Here is a 20098-nt window from a genome sequence, read left to right on the forward strand (position 1 = left end):
TTGTTTTATTTAATTTTATATTTAGAAATTTTGACTGCACTGATATTATTAGATAACTGATAATTGTCTTCAGTAGAGCTGCTTTACTAGCTTGTTTCCCCCACTGAATAAACATTAAGAAAGGTAATCGCAAATTATATTTATCTAACAATTTTTAAATTTTTCATGCAAGTGCGAATTTACATCTCACAATTATGACTTTTTTCCCTCAGAATTGCATGATATAAAGTCGCAACTGGGAGTTATAAAGTCAGAATTTCATGATATAAAGTCAGAATTGTGAGTAGTAGTCAGAATTGCAAGAAAAAAAATCTGACTTTATATCATGTAATTCTGACTTTACAACTCGCAAGTGCAAGTTTTTATCTCAAAATTTTAAAGAAGAAAAGGCGCACTTATCTTTCAAAATATTTTATTAGCATTTATACAAGCTTCCGTACCTTACAGCTGAGATTGAAGTCATTTCATAATTAATACATTTTTGAACGCTTTTATTTTCCTGTTTATTTCTGTGAAGCTGCTTTGAAACAATCAGTTTATTGTTTAAACCGCTATATTAATTAATGTGACTTGATTTTTAATTACTTGTTTCCCTTTGTGTAATTCAAAGGCACGAAAGTACATCATGCACTCAATGGGGGAGAGATATGCTGAGGGAGTGATTCTGGACCTGGAGAAGACCTGGGAGGAGTCTGACCCACGCACTCCTCTCATCTGCTTCCTGTCCATGGGTTCAGACCCAACAGACTCGATCATCGCCTTGGGGAAACGACAGCGAATTGAGACTCGTTACGTCTCAATGGGTCAGGGGCAGGAAGTTCATGCACGCAAACTTCTGCAGCACTCCATGGCTAATGTATGTTCAAATTCAACCATTTTTAATTAAAATACTTGCTTCTATCCCAGCTTAAAGGGTTAGTTCACCCAAAAATGAAAATTATTTAATTAATTACTCACCCTCATGTCGTTGGACACCCGTAAGACCACAACACAAAGATATTTTTGTGGAAAGCTGATGGCTGATAAAGGCTTTAGATAGGTCTCCATTGGTATTCAGTACATTCCCACTCACAAGACCCATAAAAGGCACTGAAAACATAGATACAAAGTCCATCTGACTATATTGGAAATACAATAATTTTACAATGCGATGAAAATAGTTATTGTGCGCACGAAAATCAAAATAACGACTTTATCCACCAAGTTATTGACGTGAAATCGACGCATGTGTGAGGATATGATGCAGATCCGCCATTCGTATACATGACCCAGAAGCAAGGAGGAGCGCCGCTATCGCATAAGTTCACGTCCAAGACCTACACGGAAGACAATAACTTGGCAGATAAAGTCATTATTTAGATTTTTTTTTCTGCACAAAAACTATTCTCGTCGCGTCGTAAAATTATTGTACAGCCACTGTAGTGAGATGGACTTTGTATCAACGTTTTTAGTGCCTTTATGGGTCTTGTGAGTGGGAATGTACAGAATGCCAATGGAGGCCTACCTGAAGCCTTTCTCAGCCATCAGCTTTCAACATAAATACCTTTGTTTGTGTTCCGAAGATGAACAAAGGTGTTACGGGTGTCCAACGACATGAGGGTGAGTAATTACTGAAATTATTTTCATTTTTGGGTGAACTAACCCTTTAATAATAGGCAAGTGAGCCAGTCATGGGTTGATTTCCCCCAAAAGTGTGAACGCTATGGCTTCTGTTATTCTGACACAGCTAAATAAATCACAATAGCTCAGCCAACATCATGATTATGGGGTCACATATTTGTCTATAACTAATGGCAGACAGGGGAGAGTTTGGTATGCCTGATTTTTTATAATTTTTTTGCAGTTCTATTTAATGGCCTTCTTATTTCTCTGTATTTGTGCTCAATGAAGTCTACAAACCTGAATACTTTCTCTAAAACCAAATCATATCCTTTTTTTCAATTAGGGGGGCTGGGCTTTACTTCAAAACTGTCACTTGGGTCTGGATTTTATGGACGAACTCATGGATACAATCACTGAGACAGACAGCGTTCATGATACCTTCAGACTGTGGATGACCACTGAGGTCCACAGACACTTTCCTATCACTCTCCTGCAGATGTCAATCAAATTCACCAATGAACCTCCACAGGGACTGAAAGCCGGACTTAAAAGGACTTATGGAGGTGAGCCTGACCTCTCCGGATATTTAGTCTTTAGTCGGCTGTCCATTTTCAATATGGACTTCACTCCATGTCAACTTCAGGCTGTCTTAAAGTCTGTTTTTTTAATATCCTGCCTATTTGAGATGAAAGACTGTGCCATCACTTGAGGCTACTAATGGATTTGAATCCTTAATGGAACTATAGAAATCTGGACTAGATGATTATTTAAAGAGGAACCTCGTTATTCCAAGATCATGAAAAAAAAGACTTACTTTGTGATATTAATAACGAAAGTCTTATAAATTGGTAATGCCTAATAATATCTTCCAGGAATCAGTCAGGATCTTTTAGATGTGAGTAACATGGTCCAATGGAGGCCCATGTTGTACGGGGTGGCATTCCTCCATTCCACTGTCCAAGAGAGGCGAAAATATGGACCTTTGGGTTGGAACATCCCATATGAGTTCAACCAGGCAGATTTCAATGCAACCATACAGTTTGTTCAGAATCACCTGGATGATATGGACATCAAGAAGGTGAGAGTTCCATTATGGAGCACCTCTGTTACTCGATCATATTAATTTGTTAAATTAAATCAACCAAATATACCATAAGCTCATTTCAGTTTTTTTTACGTTTATTTTGACTAATCGGTTCTATAATTGTACGCCTAAACTTTGCATAGACTTAAAGTAACCTTTGACGTGGGAGTCATTTTGAATTATATGAATTGTTGTTAAATGTTTTTTCTGTGCGTTATTGTTGAAATATGACATGAACATAACCTTTCCCACCTCTGCGAGAAGGTCCTTTTACATAAAGTGTATGCCTATGATGTCATCTTTGTCAAGGGTCTATGCAAAATGTTGCTAAATAGACTCAGCACCTGGCATTTTAATTTGAATAAGTATTTTTACAGGGTGTGTCCTGGAACACCGTACGATACATGATCGGTGAGATCCAGTATGGTGGTAGGGTGACTGATGACTTTGACAAGCGCCTCTTGAACACATTTGCAAAGGTGTGGTTCAATGAGAACATGTTCAACCCTGATTTCTACTTCTACAAGGGCTACTGCATTCCCAGATGCAATAGTGTGGATCAGTATCTCCAATATGTTCAGGTGAGATGGAAGATTCAAATGAAAATGCTATGTCTGTCTCTTTGGAGTCAGAAGCTATTATTTGTTCTACAGGTTTTGTCACTTTAGATGGAGGTCAGAAATTGAGGTGAGGTGTGTTGGTGGATACACAATGGTGGTGTATTACGACACTGTGGGCTGTTACCTGGTCAACATTCACATCAGAGTGGCTTTTAATATATTTAACATTTACAACAAAATCAGCCAATACTGAGTACCAATACTACATATACAACAACATTAAAATACTAAAATGATGCCAAGTAATGTAATAAATTGCTTCAAGCAGAAACCAACTTACTGCTCCTGCTACAGCTTTGTATAGTACAAATGCCTATAATTCAAGGTACTTGCCGTAGAAGTGTATAAGCTATATTACATTTACAATATAAACTGCTAATGTACATGTTCATTTTAGCTTTAGAGCAAGTTCTGATTTTCTTCTCTCTCAGAATTCTCTGACAAATGTGTAGACAGTAAATGGCACCACTATGCAGACCTACCATCCCCCTTTCAGCGAATGAGTTGGGGCGAACATAACAGTAATTAATATTCAAGTCGCATCTGGCACAGTTTGTGCATGCTGACAGAAAGTAAGCTATCTGAAGACCAAAAGAAAAATGCATTTGTATACAAAAGGGCAATATTTCGTCAACTCTACAGCAACAAATGCAGTGGGTAAAGCTGATTCATCAGCCATGAATATCAAAGCCACATATATACACTACCTCATAATAGCCATTACGGTGCCAAGAGGAACATAACCAGCCTCTCGCTGGCCTTATTCCGGTTGTACATTAAAGCCGTGAGTCATGTAAAGCAGTGGTGTCCTCATGAGAGAAATAGTACAGCTGCCAGCAGAGTACGGCTGATCTTTATTTTGTCTGAGCTGATTGTGATGGATGTTTTCAGCCCCAACTCACAGCAGGATGATTCTCTCAGACATGGTTCTAAGAGCCGGTCTCTGCACTCACAGCATACACGCCACAGCATTGTTCAGTATGTAACACGCAGTGAGCTTATCATCATTAGTGAATGAAACCACACAAAAGCTCCTGAAGGAACATGCGAGACATTTTGCTTCAATAGAAGAATAAAGGAAATAAAATAGATTAAAAAAATGCATGTCCCACTAGCTTTCATTCAGCTGTTCAGTATAAAATCTCTAAGCACATGTTGTTTACGAAAAGCTTTGAATGGAAATTATGATGAATGAATGGATAATGCGAGATGACTTGTATTGCTAGGACACAACGCTGTATGCATGTGTATATCAACTAATAGACATCATTAATGATGATTGCTTTACAAAAATTAAGAGAGATTTGGGAAAACATTCATTCATTTATCAAAACTGATGCAAGATGCTTAGTTTTCCTAGCTAATGAGAATGAGCTCTCATAATGGTTGTTGATGATATGTGATCATGTGAAAATTGATCGCAAATTACAGATCACTTTATTATTCAAATATTTAAATTTAGAATCTAAACATCGGACTTAAAAAAATGCATAGTGTACTAAAGTAATTACTTCTATTTGATTTTATTTAAATAATCATATCTTCAAATTTAAATGATTATACTGGCTTAGAATCAGCAAAAAAATTATATATATATATATATATATATATATATATATATATATATATATATATATATATATATATATATATATATATTATTATTATTATTATTATTTTTTAATTCTGTTTAAATGTATGAACATGGTTTAAAATGTCTAGCAGTGGAACAAGCCAGATTCATCTAAAAATGGCCCACCCTTTGCAGCTATAACAGCTTCAACTCTTCTGGAAAGGCTTTTAGGAGTGTGTTTGTGGGAATTTTTGACCATTCATAGGGGTATAACCCCGGCATCCTGGCCAAATTTGCCCACTGGCCTCTGTCCATCATGGCCTCCTAATCACCTGATTGGCTTCATCACTCTGTCTCCTCTCCACCAATCAGCTGGTGTGTGGTTTGTATTCTGGTGCAATATGGCTGCTGTCACATCATCCAGGTGGATGCTACACATTGGTGGTGGTTGAGGAGATTCCCCCTTCTATATGTAAAAGCGCTTTGAGTACCCAGAAAAAGCGCTATATAAATGTAACTAATAATAATAATAATAATAATATTCTAGAAGCAAATTTGTGAGGTCAGATGTTGTGCCTGGCTCACAGTTTCCATTCTAATTCATCCCAAAGGTGTTCTCTCGGTTCAGGACTCTGTGCAGGCCAGTCAAGTTCCTCCACACCAAACTCTCTCATCCATGTCTTTATGAAGCTTGCTTTGTGCACTGATGCGCATTTATGTTAGAACAGGAAGGGGCCATCCCCATACTGTTCCCACAAAGTTGGGAGAAACTTGGCACAATCCAGTCAGTCAAATAACGTTCTCCTGGCAACCGCCAAACCCAGACTCGTCCATCTGATTGCCAGACAGAGAAGTGTAATTCGTCACTCCAGAGAACACATCGCCGCTGCGCTAGAGTCCAGTGGCGGCATGCTTTGCATTGCACTTGGTGATATAAGGCTTGGATGCAGCTGCTCGGCCATGGAAGCCCATTTTATGAAGCTCTCTACACACTGTTCTTGAGCTAATCTGAAGGCCACACAAGGTTTGGATGTCTGTACTCTGTAGCTATTGACAATGCAGAAAGCTGGAGACTTCTGCGCACTGGCGCAACCCGGCTCTGTGATTATACGTGGCCTACCACTTTGTGGCTGAGTTGCTATTGTTCTCAATTGCTTCCACTTTGTTATAATACCACTAACAGTTGACTGTGGAATATTTAGTAGTGAAGAAATTTCACAACTGGACTTATTGAAGTGATTGGAACACCTGAATTCAATGATTTAGAGGGGTGTACTTTTGAGCATTATAGTGTGTATAAACCTAGTAGTTGAGGACTGCAGTTTGCTGCAGCAGACATTAAATAACAGAGTGAATGGAAGTTTAGGGGTTAAATATATATATATATATTTTTATTATCCAGTTCCAAAGCTATCTCTCTCTCTCTCTCTAAAAAAAAGAGAGAAACACCTTGACATGGTCTTAGAAAATACAAGTCAGATTTAATGGAATATGGCCAGACTAGTGTTTAGTACAAACATGTAATTTCTAATATTTACTCTCATTTACCACAGTCACGTACTGTGGATAATGTCCAGATATTATAAACAAATATTTTAAAGGAATATTTTGGCTTAGCACAAGTTGAGCACGAAAGCATTTATGGCATGATGTTGTTGACCACAGAAATGTTTTGACTGACAAGTAAGGGTCTTAAAACTTTGTGGGTTTTAAAGAAGAAATTAGGTGCTTATACATTTTTTAAAGCTCTTCAATTAATAATTTCTTTAAAAAAAATAAAAAAATAGAGAGTATAGAGTATGTCTATAGAGATGTCTTAATTGTCTTTTTAAACACTTTTAGGAATATGAATTACTTATTTTTCACATATTTTTCACCTGTCTAAAATACGTTAAAGTAAGTAGAGTACTATTCCTTTTCTCATAAATGTTTGCCAGCTTTACATAGTCAAAACAATTGCATTGATGTTTATACCAATGTGCTTTGCTGGTATTGCTGAGGGACAAATCAAAATACTCTTTGGTAACTAATGTGGCTCTGTCAGCAGCATCAAATTCCTTTAACTAGGACTAATGATTTAATTTTATCTCCTGAAGGGTCTCCCCACATATGACACCCCTGAGGTGTTTGGCCTCCACCCAAATGCAGACATAACCTACCAAAGCAAACTCGCCAAAGATGTACTAGACACTATCCTGAGTATCCAACCAAAGGACAGTTCCAGCGGAGGTGGAGAGACCAGGGAGGCGATTGTGGGTCGGCTGGCAGATGACATGCTGGAGAAACTGCCTCCAGATTTTGTACCATTTGAGGTAAAGCTGGGCAACAATGATGCAGCAAAATTGTGTATGGTAGATAAAGAGAACTCAGAGCCCAATGGGAGCAAATGGCCTTTGCTGTCTGGAGCTTGAGTCCTGAGGGGACATTCTCGGGGTTGACGGATGGTGGTGAGGTCACAGACTGCCTGCTCTAATGCATTTGTCTTTTTTATTTTTTTTGGAACATATAACATTTGAAAAAACCCAATTGCAGGTGCTTATGGAACATACAGGCAGTAATTGGCTGCTACTCCCCCCTGATTATTCGCCAATTAACAAGGCAGCATGGGAAAATATGTGCCTTAGGGTGCATGAGTGCTTTTTGTTTTCATCATCTCTCACAGTGGACTACAGAGAAGCAGATTTGTCTCAATCGTGAGCTTTCTTAAAATATTTAAAACCCATGCCCTGCTTTCTGGCAATTTTGAAACTCTATTATGAATTAATAACAATAGCAAAAAGGACGACTTTCTACATGCAAATAAAATATTGTACCTTCTGCAGCTACCGTTTTGTTTAGCCAGATGTGAAATTTGCTGCTATTTATGTCATTATGCACTTTACGTCACCACACATAGTACACTGAATTTCATTGAAAAGTGTTTGTGTGCATTGCATACATGCGTGATATAAAGTCACAATTCACAATGTTATTTGAGAAATAAAGTCAGAATTGTGACTTTATATTATGCAATTGCAAGTTTATATCTCAGAATTGTGACTTTATAACTCGCAATTGTGAGAAAAAAAGTAATTTTTGTAATATTTAGTGGCGAAAACCACGGGCTTCCATAGCAAACTGATAGAGAATTTAACAACCGGATATATTATCCAGATGTGCGGTATAAAAAAAGCACTTTTGGTATTTAAATGGTTGATGAATTGGGAAATCAACTTTTCCTTGAGCTTTTGATATATAAAAGGTCATGGTAATTTAAGGACATCCTCTAAGAGTCAGAGCTGAAAACTTCCTTGTTAGGAAGGCCACCAGGCCCAGAAAACGATCTTGTGCTTCATTCTTACGTCATAGCGCCATGAAACACTGCCTCTACAGCGCGTCTAATCCAGTAGCCCCGCCCACCGACTCATGGAGGGCTTGTGCTAGCTAGTCAACAACAATAAACATGCTGAGGAAGATAGCAAGATATTTATTCCTGGTTGTGGAAGAACACAGTCGTTGCATAAGCTTCCTTCAGATCCTAATATTAGGAATGTGTGGTTGAACTTTATTTTCAATGAAGTTCCAGCTCACATGGGGAAGACATGTTCACTTCATTTCACTAAGGTATCATTTGTAAACAAATCTCCGATCGATGTGGGATTTGGATCCGACAGGAATGGTGCAACACGCTTATGTGAGTAAATAGTATTGCATTGTTATAGATTGTTTTGCTTATGTGTACGTGTCTAACAGAACATACATTTAGCACGCTGGGCTCAGACACGTATGGGCCAGGGCTCGCAAAGCCCAGCTCATGAAATTGCGTTCTTGATCTGTGCTGTTGTCTCTCTCAAGTCTCGACTTTTGAATGGCGGCCCGCACGTGTGTGTGCCTGCGCTTCACGCTTATATTGCCCGATCTAGTGAGCTATGTGTGATATAATAATAATAGTCCAATCAATCGCGGGTGGATGACAAATAAATCATTGTGTTTGTTTACGTTTGTTACAAGACATTTACGAGCCCTGTGATTGAGAAAATCATTTCGGTTGCCGCTTATCCCTCAATCTCTCCTCTCTCTCTCCCTCACATGATCTGACAGGGGAGCTTAAGCTCATTAAATATGCAAATCTTATCCAATCCTAGCTGTGGGCGTTTACTTCCAAGTCTCCAGTGCGGCACGCCCGCCAAAACCCAGTGTTTTGGAGAGAGCCTCAAAACCAAATGTAGAAAATAGTCTATCACTTTAGTTTCATTAGTTGACCTCAGACTACAGTATACATTTTTATTAAAAGACAGTTCATGACACATTTAAGAGTCGATTTGGATGTCTAAATCATAGTGGTGAAGCAGTGAAGTATGTCAAATTTCAGTAGTTTGCTGCATCCTCCAAAGCCTAGGTCTTAGAGGACACAAATTGAGGAGTTGCGGCTATGTAAACTGCTTCAATGCTAATATTAGTTATTGTCTCCTTTACATGATTAACAATAAAAAATAATGCAGATGGCATGAACTAATAAATTACACAATCAGGGGTGCAATGTAGCCTTAGTGAATGTCGTTATAATGCTGAAAACTTCGTTATTCATTCAAATTGATTCATTATTCCAGGTCAGAGAGAGATTGATGAGCATGGGTCCCCTTCAGCCCATGAACATTTTCCTGCGGCAGGAGATTGATCGCATGCAGAGAGTAATTGTTCTGGTCAGGAACACGCTGAGTGACCTGAAGTTGGCCATCGATGGAACCATCATTATGAGCGAGAACCTGCGAGATGCGCTGGACTGCATGTATGATGCCCGAATACCAGAACGCTGGAAAAAGGTTAGAGGTCATTGTATTGCCCTTTTATGTGTGAAATGTGTAGGATATACAATTTACACAGCAAAAACACAAATCCTGTTGAGAAGTGTTTAAAAAAAAAAGAGTTAAGACCCAAAGTCAACACATTCTCACTTCTAACTGGCTCCCATACATATTGATGCTTGATCAGGACCCCTCTGCATAATTTTCTCAAAACAATGTGAACTCAATTCTTAAATGTTTTCATAATATTTCATACAGCCAACCAAAACCAAAATATAAGGAAAAACCAATTGCAGCTTTTTATTGGTTTTACAAAAACACAATCATTTGTGCACCATTTTCCAAACACACACACACACACACACACACACACACACACACACACACACACACACACACACACACACACACACACACACACACACACACACACACACACACACACACAAACCTGTTATTTGTTCAATTCTCAGTTCCAATTGGAATGTTCTCAATTAGCCTCACATAAATATCTGTTGAGTTAGTAATACAATACAGGAAATGCACATTTCCAAACTGCTTACAGAGCTAATAAAAGGGGAAAAGAAAAATAACAACAAATAAAGAAGAATGGGAAAAGGAAGAGGTGTGAGAGTGAGAAGTTTTGGGGAGGATAGGTGAAGGCTAATATTGAAAGGAAGGACGAAAGGAATAGATGGTTATACTGTAGGTAGAGGAGAGTGTAGTTGAGGTTGTAGGAGAAGCGAAAAGAGCTGGGGATGTAAGAGAAGGAGTAGAAGGAGAAGATACGAGTGGAATGCAATGGTATTAGTGTAAAGAGCAAGAGAAGAAAATATAAGAGGACATGGACAGAAGGAAATGGGAAAGAAATGTGTAAGAGGAGGGAGGAGAGGTAGAACGATAGAATACAGATGAGTTTCAAATTGACCATGTCAATAATTATGATCTTTCCTTGAGGGAAGCTGGCCAGAGAGTTCAGCCCAATATAAACAGAATGTCACAGCCAATGTCCCTGGAAAACAAGTGCTCAAATCCACTGGTGTTATGGCACACAACAATGGCTTGGGGCAGCTATACACAGTTAGGCTCCTAAATGTTTTAAACTCCCTCAATGAAGTCCACTTTGTACGGGGTGATCAGGAGCAAATTGCGCAAAATCGCTTAGTTGTGTAATGTCCACTTTCACTATTCAGCACTGTTGCAAGAGTGGTTGAACATCACCCACATTTCAGAATGATGTTCCTTCAAGCATATTGTCCACTTGGAGATGGAAAGTATATGATTGCAACCCTTACAACCAAGTGAGTCTTCTTCCAGCGATGAAAGAGGCATGTGGAGAAGTTGAGGCACAAGGATGGGAAAATATATGCTGAGATGTCCATAAAATTCTTTGACCAGATATAAATTAGCTATAAAGTTCATTACATATATACTCAACTAAATGAATCACAAAAACAAACACGGGTGTGTGTGTGTGTGTGTGTGTGTGAGAGAGAGAGAGAGAGAGAGAGAGAGAGAGAGAGAGAGAGAGAGAGAGAGAGAGAGAGAGAGAGAGAGAGAGAGAGAGAGAGAGAGTGAGAAATATTTGCTATCAACAGAGGGGATGTTAGTATTTATTTTTGATAAATGCATTAATATAATAAACTGCAATGTTTTATTATGCAGTAAATGCTGAACTGTTTTGAGAGCAACTCCATTCATTTACATAAAGAAGCACCCTCAATTCGAATGAATAAATCAAAAATGTAGCTGTGTACTTGTGCACATAATTGTGATATGGTCTAGAGTCTGTGAATATTAAACAGCTATTTTAATATAATGCCATTAAACAGATTTCATATGGCCCATATCTGTATGAGGAAGTTCATTATAATATTCTGAATGCTCCAATCTGACTTCTGACCTGTAATTCTCCCTGAATCATAATCATACACCGTTTGTTCGTTGGCCAGAGGAGAACTGGCCGCCCGACTGAGCTTGGGTTCTCCCAAGGTTTTTTCTCCATTCTCCTGATGGAGTTTTGTCGCCTTTGGATTTTGGCTTGCTTAGTTGGGGTCACTAAATATTCAATATTACTGATCTGCCTGTACTGACACCGATGTATAAGAATTGAACTGAGCTTGACGATGACATCACTTCTTCAGAGTGGAACAAACTTTGTTTGGATTATTTTCCTGTTATCAGTGTGTGAAGCTGCTTTGAAACAAGCTGTATTATAAAAAGCACTTAATACATAAAGGTGACTAATGTCTCGTGTGGACAAGAAGAAAAATGGAGTTGGAGTGATCCTGAAGGAGGAGTTTCTGAAGAATGTTCTGGAGGTAAAGAGAGTGTCAGATAGGTTGATGAGTCTGAAGCTGGATATTGATGGTGTGATGTTGAATGTTGTTAGTGCCTATGCTCCACCATTAGGTTGTAAGCCAGATGAGAAAGACAGATTCTGGAGCGATTTGGAGGAAGTGATGCAGACTGTTATCAGAAGTGAGAGGGGACACTAAAATTATGATCCAAGTTATTCAACTAAATATACAAATAAAAATAGTTAATTAGGTCTTATTTAATTCTATAAACTATAATACTGAAGGCTTCCAGATGACTGGACTACTACAGCCAAAGGGATCAGGGAGACAGAAAGGTGCTAGGTGTGTCATCTGAAAGGAGGAAACTGGTGGTGGAATGAAGAAGTCCAGGAGAGTATCCAGAGGAAGAGGTTAGCTAGGAAGAAGTGGGACTGTGAAAGGATGGAGAAAAGTAGACAGGAATATTGGCTGATGCAGTGTCAGGTTAAGATAGAGGTGGCAAAGGCCAAACAGAAAGCGTATGAGGACATGTATGTAATGTTAGATAGTAAGGAAGGTGAGAGGGATGTGTATCGGTTGGCGAGGCAGAGCGATAGAGATGGAAAGGATGTGCAGCAGAGTGATTAAAGATAGAGATGGAAATTTTTTGACAGGTGACAGGAGGGTGAGGGAAAGATGTAAGGAGTACTCTGAGGAACTGATGAATGAGGAAAATGACAGGAAGAGAAGAGTTGTAGAGGCAAATATTGTTGACCAGGAAGTAGAAAGTATTAGCAAGGGTGAGGTTAGGAGAGCTTTGAAGAAGATGAACAGAGGAAAGGCAGTTGGTCCTGATGACATACCAGTGGAGGTATGGAAATGTCTAGGAGAGATGGCAGTAGAGTTTTTAACTATTTTAACTACTTTTTAGAGAGTGAGAGGATGCCTGAGGAATGGAGGAGAAGTGTTTTGGTGTCGATTTTTAAGAACAAAGGGGATGTGCAGAGAAGTTTTGGGAAAGAGTAGTGGAAGCAAGGCTAAGGGGAGACGTGGACATTTGTGAGCAGAAGTATGATTTCATGCCAAGAAAGAGCACTACAGATGCATTATTTGAATTTAGAATGTTATTGGAGAAGTACAGAGAGGGTCAGAAAGAGCTGCATTGTGTCTTTGTAGATTTAGAGAAAGCGTATGACAGATTGCCAAGAGAGGAGCTGTGGTATTGTATTAGGAGGTCTGGAGTGGCAGAGAAGTATGTTAGAGTGGTACATGATATGTATGAGAGCAGTAGGACAGTGGTAAGGTGTGCCATAGGTGAGACAGAGGACTTCACGGTGAAGGATTGGCTCTGAGCCCCTTCTTGTTTGCGGTGGTGATGGACAGACTGACAGATGAGGTCATATAGGAATCTCCATGGACTATGATGTTTGCGGATGACATTGTGATCTGTAGTGAGAGCAGGGAGCAGGTGGAGGAAAGTCTAGAGAGGTGGAGGTTTGCTCTGGAGAGAAGAGGAATGAAGGTTAGTCGCAGCAAGACAGAATACATGTGTGTGAATGAGAGAGAACCAAGTGGAACAGTGAGGTTACAGGGAGAAGAGGTAAAGAAGGTGCAGGATTTTAAGTACTTAGGGTCAACAGTCCAGAGCAATGGGGAGTGTGGAAAAGAGGAGAAGAAGCGTGTGCAAGCAGGTTGGAATGGGTGGAGAAAAGTATCAGGTCTGTTGTGTGTACCAGCAAGAATAAAAGGAAAGGTGTACAGGACAATAGTGACACCAGCAATGTTGTATGGTTTGGAGACAGTTGTTGCACTGAGGAAAAGACAGGAGGAAGAGCTAGAGGTAGCAGAGCTGAAGATGTTGAGGTTCTCTTTGGGAATGACGGGGATGGATAGGATCAGGAATGAGTACATCACAGGGACAGCACATGTGAGATGTTTTGAAGACAAAGCTAGAGAGGCCAGGTTGAGATGGTTTCGACATGTTCAAGGGAGGGAGAGTGAATACATCGGTAAAAGGATGCTGAGGTTAGAGCTGCCAGGCAGGAGGTCAAGAGGAAGACCGAAGAGGAGGTTTATGGATGCAGTGAAGGAGGACATGAAGGTAGTCGGTCTGAGAGAAGAGGATACAGAGAATAGGACTAGATGGAGGCAGATGATTCGCTGTGGCAACCCTTGACGGGAACAGCCGAAAGAAAAAGAAGAATGTCTCGCTTGCTATATTACATTGATTATGACATTTGCACATATGTAGCATCTGTACTTTAATAAAATTACATAATCTGATTCAAAAATCCAAATTTGCACTGAAATAACTCTCATGGCTTTCTCTTAATGTACAGTCATTGTGTATATACCAATTGGACTATTTAACTACATTACTATTTAATTGAGTTTTTTTTTTTATCAACACAGTATCTGTACTTATGTTCCCATATATTTTCCCTTTAGTTAATGAAGTGATCTATAATGACTGTCCTGTAAACTGTATTGTTAAGCTCTTATGAGCTGTGTTAAGATGGTTGTTGAGTCTAAGGACCAGTGCATTATCTTGAATGTGAAACATTAAACCCAGAGTTAATGGGCTCAAGTTTATCAAACATGTCGTCACCTCACCTGCAGCAAAACAGCTTTATTTAACTCTGCTTTTCATATGCTGCTCAGCTGAGCTAATCACGAGCTAATTGAAAATGCCCCTTGAATAATAATCAGGTTGTAACTTAACCTGCATGTGTGCTTATCTGTGAATATAATGTGCCTGTTTATGCACGTATATATCATATCAACAACAATCCAGAAAATTTTTTGACAAAATAAAAAATATATATATTTTGGAAGATATCATAAACAAACATACAACATTATTTAAGCATATAAAACATATCTTATAAAACATACATTTCTTAAGGTCTTTTTTTCCTCTTTTTTGTGTTTATTTAAAATGAGACACATCTGATATTATTTGTATTTTATGTCTGTTATTTAACAGTTGAGATAGTTCTTTAATGCTGATCTAATCAGCAGAAGACACAAGCCGGGTTTTAATTTCAGTTGTGCAGGTTGGGCATGTTTTAACACTGCGTTAAAATGAGCCCCTATTATAGTGCGTAATATAAAGGCATATAAATATAAAATATATTATTATATTTTGAACTGTATTTTGCAATGTGTTTATTATTTAAAAATAAATGTCATTGTTTTATATGAAAAAGTTAATAATTTTATTTTATTTTTTATTTTATTGACAAAATATTTTAATTCTATTAGATCAGATAACATTTTAAGCTGTGATTTGGTCATCTTACAGTATGCCCCTCACATATTACAATGTACCCAACCTATGGAGCAAGTTGTTACATTTCACTTACATTCTATAGGTGTAAATCAAGAAAAAAAGTAGACACTGACATAATTGTTCTAGACATGTGTGGAATTAATGTAAGAGAAAATACGAACTGAGAAAGTCAAAAAGTGTTAGGATGTGCCCTGCTCTCCCCTATTCATGGTCTTTTTGTCTCAAGCTATGAATCCTTTTCCTTAGAACACAAAAGGGGAAGTTGAGGAATGTTTATATTTTTCCCTGAAACTGAAAATATATCTTGTGCACTATATTCCAAGTCTTCTGAATCCATTCAGCAGCATTCTGTGCTGAGCAGACAGAAATGTTCACTAAAAATCTTCACATAAAGAAGACTTTATTATCTGCTTTATGGTGATTTGTAGTCATTAGTGCTTGACAGCCCAGAGCAGGTTAAAAACCCTATATCGTGTATCTGCATGTGTCGGCTGCAGTTCAACCATATGCCTCAAGCATCTCTGTAAGATCTGGATTTGCTAAGTGTCACTCTATCTTTGTACGGGTTAACTGGGGTTCTGCTCAGCTGACTTTCTGCCTGTGTGTGTTTGTGTGACTGTATGCAGGCCTCTTGGGCTTCTACCACATTGGGGTTTTGGTTCACAGAGTTGCTGGAGCGTAACCGGCAGTTCCACTCTTGGATTTTTGAGGGACGACCCAACTGCTTTTGGATGACAGGCTTCTTCAACCCACAGGGCTTCCTGACAGCTATGAGACAGGTGGGTAACTATCACATGAATACTTCTGCTAAGTGTACACTTGTTCTCATTTCCCTCCTGATCTGTTGATCTGATCTGTTTTCCTCTACAACTAGTTTTAAATGTGTCCTTTACAAGGTAGATTTGAACCCTATAAAGCTTAATGTATCTTTGTATGTACACTGATCAGGTATAACATTATGACCTAATTGCTGTGTTGTGTTGGTCCTCCTTTTGCTGCCAAAACAACCCTGACCTTTAGGACTCCACTAGGTGTGCTGTGGTATCTGGCACCAAGATGTTAGCAGCAGATCCTTTAAGTCATATAAGTTGCGAGATGGGGCCTCCATGGATCGGACTTGTTTGTTCAGCACATCCCACAGATGCTCAATTGGATTGAAATCTGGGGGATTGGAGGTCAAGACAACACCTCAAACTCGTTGTGCTCCTCAAACCATTCCCGAACCAATTTTTTGCTTTGTGGCGGGGTGCATTATCCTGTTGAAAGATGCCACAGCCACCAGGGAATACAGTTTACATGAACACCCTTGGTCTGCAACAATGCTTAGGTGAGTTGTGTATGTCAAAGTAACATCCACATGGATGGCAGGACCCAAGGTTTCCCAGCAGATCATTGCCCAAAACATCACACTGCCCCCACAGGCTTACCTTCTTTCCATAGTGCATCCTGGTGCCATGTGTTCCCCAGGTAAGCAACGCACACGGCCATCCATATGATGTATAAGAAAACATAATTCATCAGACCAGGCCTCCTTCTTCCATTGCTCTGTGGTACAGTTCTGATGCTCACATGCCCATTATTGCTGATTTCGGTGGTGTACAGGGGTCACCACGATGCACTGTGTATTCTGACACCTTTTTATCAGAATCAGCATTAACTTCTTGAGCAATTTGAGCTACAGTAGCTTGTTTGTTTGATTGCACCACCTGGACCAGATCTGGTTATCTGGTTCCTTCCTTGGGCCATATAATGACCACATGCACACCAGAAATGCCACACAGGAGGGAGATTGAAGATTTGTCCTGCTTCTAACACATCAACTTTGATGGCAAAATGTTCACTTGCTGCCTAATATATCCCACCCACTAACAGGTCCTGTGATCACGAGCTAATAAGTGTCATTGACTTCATATTTCAGTGTCATAATGTTATGCCTGATCTGTGTATATTTGATATGCAGATGTCTAAGGCCTTCAAATTTGCAATCAATCAATCAATCAATCAATCAATCAATCAATCAATCAATCAATCAATCAATCAATCAATCAATCAATCAATCAATCAAACTTTATTTATTTAGTGCTTTCACAATGACGATTGTTTCAAGGCAGCTTCACAGTGTTAAACAGGACAATATTGTAACAACATTTTATTTGGCTGTACAGTCGTTCTAGAGAAAACAGTGATGTCATCAGCTTATTGTAATTTATCATATAGCAACAATGTTGGCAGATCAGTATTATAGTTTATACAATTAATTAAGACCTAATAAATTAATTTTATTTGGATATTTAGTTTAATAACTTAAGATCTAAAACTTACTACACTAAAATTTAGATCTAAGATTGTATTATACAACCAGTGATTTTTATTAAGTAAATGTAAGAATATTTTTATAAGTTTTATACTATTTCAAGATAAACACTTAATGGAAGCAACTTGGGTTTATTTGATTATACACAAATCATGTTTTAGAAAAACATTTTTTTTTAAATTGATTCAAACATGATGCATCATGATTTTATATATGTTTATTTGTACATACATCTTAATCATCATTGTATAACAGTGCATTATTGCCCCCAACAATAAAAATGACAGAGATTTGCTAATTAAGCATCGATATTATTGGGATATAAAGAGTGACTATATGAATTTTATTTAATAGTCTGCATTACTGTTATAAAAATCTATGGCCATATATATATATATATATATATATATATATATATATATATATATATATATATATATATATATATATATATATATATATATATATATATATATATATATTAGCAACTACAATGACCGCATCTTTATGCTTAGTTTGGACAAATATAAACAAAAAAGATCTATGCAAACGTTCTAAAACTAGTTTTTGGTTTTTAAATATTTTGTCTAAAGGTTCAATAAACTGTTCTATTTAAAAGAAGAAGAAAAAGATTTTAGATTTTTCTGATTATTTTGTATGTCACCCTTTACTGGATTAAACTGAATATCAATGCATCCTGTTTGAATTGTATTTATTAGAATTTTGAACTTGAATTTTATTTATTAGTTTTACACCAAATATGAAAACGTTATGCCAGACATTTGACGTTCCCATACTTGTTTGAGTGCCAGATTAGTCTCCTAATGCATGTTATCAGTGTAATCAGTAATAGTGAGTTTCGAGGTGTTTTGGGCCGTGAGGGAACTGGCCAGTGGGGTGCATTCTAGCTAATGCCTTGGGGGTAAAACAGCTTTCATGAAACAGGATTATTTTAATTAACATTGGGCACCCATCCTGTTTTCTGTTCTCAACTGTGTTTCTGTGCCAACACCTGCAGCTCTGAGAATAAACTTGGAGAAAGAACCCAGACGCTTCATAGCAGTCAGAACTAAAAATGCTTATTCAACTTATATATATATAATACAGAAACACAGCTGAGCACAAAAACAGGGTGGGTGCCCGATATTAATTAAAAGATTCCTGTTTTTTGCAAGTTGTTATGTGAGAGATATAGCAGATTAAACCATGACAGGGTGATTAGGACCCCAACGCCAAATGGAGAGGTCTTGAATCGTCTTGAAGGGGTTTATTCTGCGATAACAACCGGCTGGATGTATATTATCCCGCGTATTACACGGCTACTTGCCACATAAGTAAATAATTAGACATGAAATAATTAGACCATTATTAGCTCTTTAAATGCAAAGCTTCTGTGAAGAGAGCAAAGCTAGATGGACATTTAATGGATACATTACAGTCACTTATTACACAGTATTTCACAACATTAATAATGTTGTGAAATATGGGGAGTTATAGGGATAACAGATATTATTTGACATTAAATTGTTTTAAAATCATATCTGTTTATCTTGTTGTCGCAAAACTTCCACTAGGAAAGTCCATTCCTAGCAAGACTTCAGTGACAGTTACCCCAGTTTTTAACGCTTGTTATTAGGGATGACATACCACTGGGTGACGTGACTGATTTCAAAGTTAGGAGCATGCAATTGTCCAAAATGTCTTGCATGCTGAAGCATTAAGAGTTACTTCCACTGAAACTAAGGTGCCAAGCCCAACCCCTGAAAAACAACCCCAAACTTTACCATCCACCAAACTTTACACTTGGCACAATGCAATCAGGCAAGTACCATTCTCCCTGCAACTGCCAAACCCAGACTCGTCCATCGGATGGCCAGACAGAGAAGATTGATTGTTATATAAATGTTATATTATATTATATTATATTATATTATATTATATTATATTATATTATATTATATTATATTATATTATATTATATTATATTATATTATATTATATTATATTATATTATAATACATTTTTTGACTATTTTTTTCATTTTTTTTGTAAAAACTTACAATCAGATCAAAACATTAATGATGTCACTAACTTAACAGGAGATCACTCGTGCTAACAAGGGTTGGGCACTGGACCGTATGGTTCTGTCTAATGAAGTTACTAAATGGATGAAGGATGACATCACGCAGCCTCCTTCAGAGGGGGTGTATGTCTATGGCCTCTACCTTGAAGGGGCTGGCTGGGACCGCAGGAACTGCAAGCTCATTGATTCCAAACCCAAAGTACTGTTCGAGATGATGCCTGTGGTCAGGATGTATGCAGAGAACAATGGTGAGTTTGTATGAAATTACAAGCAGATCTAAACGTTAAATATGTCACAAACTCTCTCTCTCTCTCTCTCTCTCTCTCTCTCTCTCTCTCTCTCTCTCTCTCTCTCTCTCTCTCTCTCTCTCTCTCTCTCTCTCTCTCTCTCTCTCTCTCTCTCTCTCTCTCTCTCTCTCTCTCTCTCTCTCTCTATACATACATATATACATATATATTTGTTAAACA

At 38.1% G+C, this 20098-nt stretch overlaps 1 protein-coding gene across 2 annotated transcripts in view; it reads left to right on the plus strand.

The window, feature by feature from the left end:
• dnah5 (dynein, axonemal, heavy chain 5) overlaps positions 1 to 20098 on the plus strand; it is a 192315-nt gene that overhangs the window by 161499 nt on the left and 10718 nt on the right. For both annotated transcript variants that reach the window (XM_067449223.1, XM_067449224.1), the window contains 8 exons: positions 611 to 856; positions 1946 to 2165; positions 2475 to 2680; positions 3064 to 3267; positions 6976 to 7191; positions 9469 to 9681; positions 15861 to 16013; positions 19648 to 19879. In XM_067449223.1, coding sequence (XP_067305324.1) covers positions 611 to 856; positions 1946 to 2165; positions 2475 to 2680; positions 3064 to 3267; positions 6976 to 7191; positions 9469 to 9681; positions 15861 to 16013; positions 19648 to 19879 — 1690 coding nt within the window. The remainder of the gene's footprint in view (positions 1 to 610; positions 857 to 1945; positions 2166 to 2474; positions 2681 to 3063; positions 3268 to 6975; positions 7192 to 9468; positions 9682 to 15860; positions 16014 to 19647; positions 19880 to 20098) is intronic.

This window comes from Pseudorasbora parva, chromosome 7 (genome assembly GCF_024679245.1).
Source record: "Pseudorasbora parva isolate DD20220531a chromosome 7, ASM2467924v1, whole genome shotgun sequence".
Lineage (NCBI taxonomy): Eukaryota > Metazoa > Chordata > Actinopteri > Cypriniformes > Gobionidae > Pseudorasbora > Pseudorasbora parva.